The following is a 9,830-nucleotide window of genomic DNA, read 5'->3' as shown; positions in this document are numbered from 1 at the left end:
ATCATACTTACCCTTAAAAGCTTGACATACTGAATTGACATAATCTTTTGTGGGAGACCGTTCGTATGTTGACATATAAATGTCTTTTTGTTTTATGATCATAGTATATGTATGTTTATACTTGTTTTTACAATTCTTGTAGAAAACATACAATTAAGAATAATCTTTTAAGGTGCCAACAGTATTTTCGTCTTTTAAATTTATAATTTTCTTTTATTTCTCTTTCTCTCATTTAGCATGTCTAGTATAAATAGTCAATAAACCTCAAAACAAACATTAGAAGTTTGTTCCTGACCCTGCTCATAGTTCCAAGTAATATCTGAATTATTTTTTGCTATTAAGATTATTTTTTGTAACAAAAAAAATGTTCCGGCGTGACATTTGTTCCGCTGGAACTTATTTCATAGGAAATATGTTCCACCGGAATTTATATCACAGAAATTTTTTACCCGGAATATATATTTAAAAAAAATATGTTCCAGCACTGTAAGATTTGTTCCGGAACTAATATTTTTACTAAATGTTAAATAAGTTTCGGGTGTTATAGATTAACATGATGCATTAACTTTATATCAAGCAAAACATTCTATAGTTGTACCTGACAAGTTTAATATTCAACATTGAAGTCTTTAAACAACACGACAACGTTCAAAATAAGGTAAATCTTTGAGAAATTCAAATTAAGTCAGCATATATATTGTACGTAGATAATATGATTAAAAAACAAATGCACAACTATGATTAACAACTGCGATAAATATTTAAAACACACTATTTCATTTTTTGTCTCGCCTTGACTGAGTCAAAAAGCGAGACATAGGTATGCTGTTTCCGGCGTCGGCGGCAGCGGCGTCGTCAACAATGTATTAGTTTGTGATTAGGTCTAGTTTATGGCGAACCACAAGTGGTAGGTCAATCATATTTGGTATGCAGTTGTATTAGCATTGGCACATCTCATTTCCATGGAGATTATTTGGCCCTGCCCCCCTCAGTCATGGTCTATTGACTTTGAAACTTTTGCTTATTTTACATGTATTAGTTTGTGATTAGGTCAGTTTATGAGGAATCACTAGTGGTAGGTCAATGATATTTGGTATGCAGTTGTATAAGCATTGGCATATCTTATTTCCATGGAGATTATTTGGCTCCCTTAGTCATGGTCTATTGACTTTGTGAATTTTGCTAAGTTAACATGTATTAGTTTGTGATTAGGTCAGTTCAAGGGGAACCATTTAGGGTAGGCAAATGTTAATTGGTATTCAGTTGTATAAGCATTAGCACATCTCATTACCATGGAGAATATTTGGCCCCGCCCCCTCAGTCATTGTCTATCGACTTAGAAACTTTTGCTTAGTTTACATGTATTAGTTTGTGATTAGATCAGTTTAAGATGAACTGCTAATGTTAAGTAAACGATATTTGGTATGCAAATTTATTGGCATTTGCAATTATCGTTTCCATGGATATTATATAGCCTCACCCCCTCTTCATGGTTCATTGACTTTGAAACTTTTACATAGTTTATAAGTTAATGTTTGTGTTTAGGTTTGTTTAAAGGGAACGACTTATAATAATTCAATGTATTTGGTATGCAGTTGTATTAGCTTTGGCACATCTCATTTACATGGAAATTGTTTAGCCATGTACCTCAGTCATGGTTCATTGACTTTGAATATTTGCATAACTTATGAAACATGTTAAAGTATTGCTATTTTAATTTCAACATTTGCATAATTAAAATTACAAAAGGATGAGACATATTTCTGTGATAACAGTTTATCTACAAATTCTGATATGAAGTAACATATGTTGAATTGCAATATTCATAAATAAATGATTGATCTAAAAAAAAATTCTGACGGATTTTTCTTATTCTTCGCTTATCTGCCTCATTAAATTATTGTCATTTGGATATTTTTGTATGGATAATGTAATTAAACATTTTGCTATACTCCACAGAATCCATATTGGATGTTTACACCTTTTATTTATTACATTATCAATATAATACATGTTTTTATAATGTACTTGAATTATAACTTTAAGCTCACTGATAACAATGCTCAGTATAAAAGATAACTTGTATAACCAGTGGAACATATTTCACAGACAAGGAACTTATTTCACCAGGTAAGGAACAAATCTTACAAACCTGGAACTTATTTCACTAGGTAAGGAACAAATTTCACAAACCCAGAACTTATTTCACCAGGTAAATTGTGGAACTTATTTTATAGAGATGGAACAAATCATATAGAAATTATCTGTGAAAAAAGTTCTCCCAGAATATATTTCCTGTGATATTTGTTCCACTGGAACTTTTTTCACAGGAACTAATTTTGGCTCACATATTCACAACTATTCTATATATTATAGTTAGACTTGGGAGGATAAAAAACTTTAAAATGTTGTAATGACATGTCCATTGAAGAAGACCGTAGATTGAACTTTAGAAGTAAATTGTCACGTTTTGTTTGTTGCTTAATTGGGTTGCTGTCTAAATTAATTATGTATACTTCACATCTCCTTTAAAATCATTCATAGAAATTAAACATTGCTTAAAATATGTTAGCATACATCGTCTGAGAGTAGTTTTTTGCTCTTCTTATATTCCCTTTTAGATATATTTTTAGTCTTCTGTTCTTCAACCTCTGCTATATCTTGCTAGGAAGAGCTAGCTAGGTAGATCTAGACAACATCCAACTCAGCCAAACGATCTTGGGGTGTGTGTGGGGGCACTTATTATGTAATGAGTGGAAAGGATGAGTCGCTGGGATAGGTCACTGTTTGAAGCTTCATGAAATTGCATGAGGTCGAGAAATTTAGGTGAAATATAAGACAAGGTTGATGATTGAATCTGAAACTAATCAGATGTCGATATTTTTTTACAGATGCAATTAAAATCACCAGAGATTGTGTATATATGTCTCTAAAATCACTTTCGTAAATGTTTAAGATCTTTGTCAAATCTATTTACTAGTATCTCCCCATGAAATAGCGTAACAATGATAGCTATGTGCAGGTATATATACTTATTGTAAAAAATATATGATAGCTAGGGTAACTGCATGTATGTTCTTTTATCATTCAATATATATAGTCAAATGCGTTTTGTTAAAATATACTTTTTCACTCATTTGGTCTTTTGGAAAATGTTGTTTGTGCTGTATTTAGACCCCTCTACCAAGAAATTTGTTTTGCATGCACACGTATACAAATTGCGGTTTTTATCCAACGCAATCATAGGTTTGAACGTTGTTTTCAATTTAGACTTGTTTATATTTTTTCGTTTGGGCTTGTATTATATTTGCCTTCGGACTTATATGATCCGTTCATCCTATTTTGACTCTTTCAAAATTCAAGAGTCTATCCTAAATTGAGGTAAATTATATGGCCTTCCAAATACCGTTTCGATTCCTAAAATCACTGAAGAGACATTAATTGTCGAAATCCGGATATGGTGTACAAATGTTTGCACCTCATGTTTGCGGTATACCATCTTTTCCGCAAGTTTATTGTATTCTGTTTGGTAATAAATTAATGATAAGATCTAATTGTTACATCTTGATATCCGTTTATTTGTCAATCGCCAATGGCAGTCAGCAGGGTTTAAGAACATCAGTTGTTCGACCTGCTAGTCAAATGCGTTTTGTTAAAATATACTTTTTCACTCATTTGGTCTTTTGGAAAATGTTGTTTGTGCTGTATTTAGACCCCTCTACCAAGAAATTTGTTTTTTTCATTCACACGTATAAAAATTGCGGTTTTTATCCAACGCAATCATAGGTTTGAACGTTGTTTTCAATTTAGACTTGTTTATATATATATATATGAGTCTAAAAGATTGTGTAACAATACCGATAAATAGATGGAAAACAAAACACTAAAAAGTGTTGAATATCATCGCACAAAGATGGAAAAACTGAACAGATGATATAAATTATACAATAATTGCAAATATTTCGGCTCAACAAATGGCCTTCCTCAGTGTTAAAAGTTTTAACAATACTGATATATAATGTATAAGGTGTAAACATAGATCAGTAATAATACAGGTAAGTTTTGGTCGATTGATTTTAATCCAAAATCCTGAATATCATAATATAAACATTAGACTGTAAATTTAATTATTTCTTTCTATTGATTCCATCTGGATGGAGGACACCCAGTGTTTTTATCCAAAACTTCTCCCGATTCTCTCTTTGCCTATTTTGCCATGTACAATCCTGTTCGATCACAAGGATCTTCATGTGATCAAAATCTTTCAGATTGTGATCTGGTAACCTGAAGTGTTGGCTGACAGGAATATACGGTTTTTTTGTGAGGTCACTCCTGTGGCCATTAAGGCGTTTGTGAAATGGCTGCATAGATTCACCAACATATTGGAGACCACATATAGGACACTCAAGAACGTAAATCACGTTTGAGCTTTTGCAGTTGACATTGCAGAAGATCTTGTATGTCTTTTCTGTGGTCTTACTGTGAAATGTTGATGAATGCTGCAATTGGTTGCAACATTTGCAGCGCTTATCCCCACAAGGCTGGCAATTACCTACAGTATGGTTAGGTTTGGAAAGGTAAGCACGGACAAGTATATTTCTCAGGCTGTTAGGTTGTTTGAAGGCAATCATGGGAGGCTCAGGAAAGATATTGGATAACTTAGAATGTTTCTCGGTTGCTGTCCAATGATCACGAATGGTCTTGAAACTATTTCTCAGGCATGGATGGTAGGTGAGCACACATGGGATTCTTTTACTTTTCTGTTTTTCTTTGTAAGTTAGCAGACTGCTTCTGGGGATGGATTCCGCTTTTCGAAAACTATTTTTGATGTTTTTGTGTTTATATTCCCTTCTTTTCAAATGTCCTTTGAGCTGCCCCAGACGTTGTTTTGCAGTGTCTTCAGAGGAGCAGATTCGCCTTATTCTGAGAGCTTGGCTGTATGGAATGCTCTTCGTGCAGTGTGGAGGATGGCAACTTTCAGGCGACAAGTATTGATGAGTATCTGTAGGTTTAGAGTATATATCTGTGTTTATTATACCTACAGAGAGGGTGCTAGATGTATCAAGGAATTTTATGGTGGAATTAGATGTTTCATGGGTGAAATTTGATGGTAGGGTGTTGATTGTTAGCATTTGTTATAAAAGTTTGTAATTCTTGGTCTCCCTTGTCCCATTTCATGTCAACGTCATCAATGAATCGATACCAGGAAAGCGGTTTTTCGATGGAGCACTCCAGCAGTTGCTTTTCAACTTTACCCATGAATATATTGGCATTAATGGAGCCATTTTTGTACCCATAGCAGTGCCATTTGTCTGTAAATAGTGTTCTCCTTGAACTTCACATTCCAAGGAGAATTTCTATTTACAGACAAATGGCACTGCTATGGGTACAAAAATGGCTCCATCTTATGCCAATATATTCATGGGTAAAGTTGAAAAGCAACTGCTGGAGTGCTCCATCGAAAAACCGCTTTCCTGGTATCGATTCATTGATGACGTTGACATGAAATGGGACAAGGGAGACCAAGAATTACAAACTTTTATAACAAATGCTAACAATCAACACCCTACCATCAAATTCACCCATGAAACATCTAATTCCACCATAAACTTCCTTGATACATCTAGCACCCTCTCTGTAGGTATAATAAACACAGATATATACTCTAAACCTACAGATACTCATCAATACTTGTCGCCTGAAAGTTGCCATCCTCCACACTGCACGAAGAGCATTCCATACAGCCAAGCTCTCAGAATAAGGCGAATCTGCTCCTCTGAAGACACTACAAAACAACGTCTGGGGCAGCTCAAATGACATTTGAAAAGAAGGGGATATAAACACAAAAACATCAAAAATAGTTTTCGAAAAGCGGAATCCATCCCCAGAAGCAGTCTGCTAACTTACAAAGAAAAACAGAAAAGTAAAAGAATCCCATGTGTGCTCACCTACCATCCATGCCTGAGAAATAGTTTCAAGACCATTCGTGATCATTGGACAGCAGTCGAGAAACATTCTAAGTTATCCAAAATCTTTCCTGAGCCTCCCATGATTGCCTTCAAGCAACCTAACAGCCTGAGAAATATACTTGTCCGAGCTCACCTTTCCAAACCTAACCATACTGTAGGTAATTGCCAGCCTTGTGGGGATAAGCGCTACAAATGTTGCAACCAATTGCAGCATTCATCAACATTTCACAGTAAGACCACAGAAAAGACATACAAGATCTTCTGCAATGTCAACTGCAAAAGCTCAAACGTGATTTACGTTCTTGAGTGTCCTATATGTGGTCTCCAATATGTTGGTGAATCTATGCAGCCATTTCACAAACGCCTTAATGGCCACAGGAGTGACCTCACAAAAAAACCGTATATTCCTGTCAGCCAACACTTCAGGTTACCAGATCACAATCTGAAAGATTTTGATCACATGAAGATCCTTGTGATCGAACAGGATTGTACATGGCAAAATAGGCAAAGAGAGAATCGGGAGAAGTTTTGGATAAAAACACTGGGTGTCCTCCATCCAGATAGAATCAATAGAAAGAAATAATTAAATTTACAGTCTAATGTTTATATTATGATATTCAGGATTTTGGATTAAAATCAATCGACCAAAACTTACCTGTATTATTACTGATCTATGTTTACACCTTATACATTATATATCAGTATTGTTAAAACTTTTAACACTGAGGAAGGCCATTTGTTGAGCCGAAATATTTGCAATTATTGTATAATTTATATCATCTGTTCAGTTTTTCCATCTTTGTGCGATGATATTCAACAATTTTTAGTGTTTTGTTTTCCATCTATTTATCGGTATTGTTACACAATCTTTTAGACTCATATAATTTTCCCTGTTTGTGTAGTATTGTCAATTTTGATGATCCAAAACCTATTAAGTTTACTGGTTGGTAGATTCTTATAGACTCTCTCTCTCTCTCTCTCTCTCTCTCTCTCTCTCTCTCTCTCTCTATATATATATATATATATATAAAGGGTGAGCTATTGGATGTTTCAGCTGCTCACCTCTGCCATAGAAAGGTCGAAGTGCCGCCGCCGCCGCCCCCGCCCCCTGAGATAAAAATTCTTGTGTAAATTAATATTAATCGAACAGAAATTATTTGATATCTCTGTTTTAAAATGTTTGTGTTGCCTTTAGATTATCTTACTGAGTAGGGGGCCTCGGTGGCCGAGTGGTCTAAGTAGTTACTACTGTAATCACTAGCCAGTCAACACTGTGGTTGTGAGTTCGAACCCCGCTCGTGCGGGTGCACTCGACTCCACTCTTAATTGACTAGGATTGTCAGTTTTCCTATCGAAGGTCGGTGGTTTTCTCCGGGCGCTCCGGCTTCCTCCACCAATAAAAACTGGCCGCCTCGAAATAGCCCAAAAGCGGTGCTTAAAAGTGGCGTTAAAACACCAAAAATCAAATCAAATCAAATCTTACTGAGTATAAATAAATATAACCTAAGAAAAAGGCATTTTCCTAAAAGTTTTCTTATGTTTTCGCGTATAAAATGTACGTAACATGAAATAATCACGTGTGTGTTTACAAATCTTCAGGAGATTTGGCTATTTATAGATAAGTGTTACCTGTGTACCGATATGCATGATTGGTAACCAGGCAAATCTATTTACTAAAATAAAGAGTTCAGATCCGACACTCTACGGGATTAAAAGACATTTACTAGGTTTGAATTGTCCCAACCAATGAACGAAATTTAATTATGACAGCGTCAGTAATATCTTCCAATTAGGTAGTAAGAAAGCCTTCAGCCCGCAGACTGTCCATCGTTCAACTCTTAATACCGTCTCCGAGGAGACGGTAATAAAAAGTAATCAAACAGAACTCAAACTATAGGAGATGTGGAATAAACTTCAATTTGACAGCAACCAAACGACAAAAACGCCATAGGTAAATCAGATATGTCTTTGAGTAAAAGCCAATTTCTATTGTTTCACTGTTTTTATTTCAAATAGCGCAATTAAACAATCACTTTTTCCAAATATATTTTTTCTAACAAAGCATCAAAGAAAAGATCAACAGCCCTTTTATCATTACTACTTAGCATCAAGGAAACATAATTCACAAGTTAAAGATTGGTTGGATCAATTTTCAAGGTGATCAGACATTACACAAGAAGAGCGCGTGCCCCGTAAAAATGTTAACTTGTATTTGTAGTATTTGTATTTTTATCCATCTGATGAGTTAAGCCTCTTTCAACTGATTTTTATAGTTCGTTCTTATGTTGTACTGTTACACCACTGTCCCAGGTTAGGGGGAGGGTTGGGATCCCGCTAACATGTTTAACTCCACATTCTGTATGTATGTGCCTGTCCCAAGTCAGGAGCCTGTAATTCAGTGGTTGTTGTTTGTTTATGTGTTACATATTTGTTTTTTGTTCATTTTTTGTACATAAATTAGGCCGTTAGTTTTCTCGTTTGAATTGTTTTACATTGTCATTTCGGGGCCTTTTATAGCTGACTGTACGGTATGGACTTTGCTCATTGTTGAAGGCCGTACGGTGACCTATAGTTGTTAATTTCTGTGTCATTTGGTCTCTTGTGGAGAGTTGTCTCATTGGCAATCATACCACATCTTCTTTTTTATGATAACTTTTAAATCTCTTAAGATTTTCGAACCAACTTTGAACATATTTGTTTACATTATAATAATCAATCTTAATTTACGATCTTGGTGCATATTTGACCTTTCCATTCATATCCTTAGTTCAGACGACATAGTACTACTGGCAGAAAGTGCTGATGATTTACAGAAACAGCTGGATTCTTTCAGTGAATACTGTAATATTTGGAAGCTTAAAGTTAACTAAAGTGATGATTTTTTCTAGAGGCAGAATGCCGTCAAATTTACATTTTTATATAGCTATAGACGGCACTGACATTGAAAATATTAAAAGAATTTAACTATTTGGGCATATTATTATCTAGAACTGGTAATACTAAAATAGCACAGAAACACCTAGCAGAAAAAGCCACACAAGCTATGTTTAAGGTGTTGAAATCAGGCCGCATACATAATCTTTCCACTCAGTGTCACTTAGATCTGTTCTATAAAGTTGTGAAACCCATACTTTTGTATGGATGTGAAATTTGGGGGCATGGTGATGTTGAAATTATAGAAAGAATCCATCAGAAATTCTGTAAACTTCTTTTGAAACTGAAAATTCCACACCTAGCTATATGGTATACGGAGAACTTGGTAGATATCCTTTAAATTAAAAATAGTATCTTATTGGTGTAAATTAGTATCTGCTAAAGAGACTAAGTTATCTTCTATCGCATATACACTATTAAAAACACTAATTACTGTTAATAATGTATGTACATTTTTTGTGAGTGAAGTTAAAAATATATTGGATGAATGTGGTTTTTCAAATATTTGGATTTCTCAATGTTTTGGTAATGATATATGATTAAAAAATGCACTAAAGTTGCGATTACAAGACCAATACAAACAGTTGTGGAATACACAATTTCAAGAGTCTACATAATCAGTAAATTATAGAATTTTAAGTTAGAATTAAATTTTGAAAAAAAATATTTTGAAATGTTGGATATGCACGAAAGTATTATTTTATGTAGATATAGAACCACAAACTACAGACTCTCAATAGAGACAGGGAGGTGGAATAATGTTAATAGAAATGATAGAAAATGTCATCTTTGTAATATTGGTAGCATTGGAGACGAATTTCATTATCTGCTAGAATGTCCATTTTTTAACGACAGTAGAAAATTACACCTTGATAAGTACTATTTGGCTTACTAGTATGTTAATACACTAAAGTTTAGAAAATTGAT

The 9,830-nt window shown here is 34.4% G+C and overlaps 1 protein-coding gene across 1 annotated transcript in view; it reads left to right on the top strand.

The window, feature by feature from the left end:
• Positions 1–1,863: 1,863 nt before the first annotated feature.
• The window catches only part of LOC127736906 (uncharacterized), a 176,149-nt gene continuing 168,182 nt past the window's right edge, over positions 1,864–9,830 (top strand). Inside the window, exon 1 of the mRNA XM_052247471.1 lies at positions 1,864–2,130. Within this exon, the coding sequence (XP_052103431.1) occupies positions 2,060–2,130 (71 nt within the window). The 5' untranslated portion in view covers positions 1,864–2,059. The remainder of the gene's footprint in view (positions 2,131–9,830) is intronic.

This window comes from Mytilus californianus, unplaced genomic scaffold (assembly GCF_021869535.1).
Source record: "Mytilus californianus isolate M0D057914Y unplaced genomic scaffold, xbMytCali1.0.p SCAF_4, whole genome shotgun sequence".
NCBI lineage: Eukaryota > Metazoa > Mollusca > Bivalvia > Mytilida > Mytilidae > Mytilus > Mytilus californianus.
Note: the sequence above shows the minus strand (reverse complement) of the source record. Positions and strands in the feature narration are given on the sequence as shown.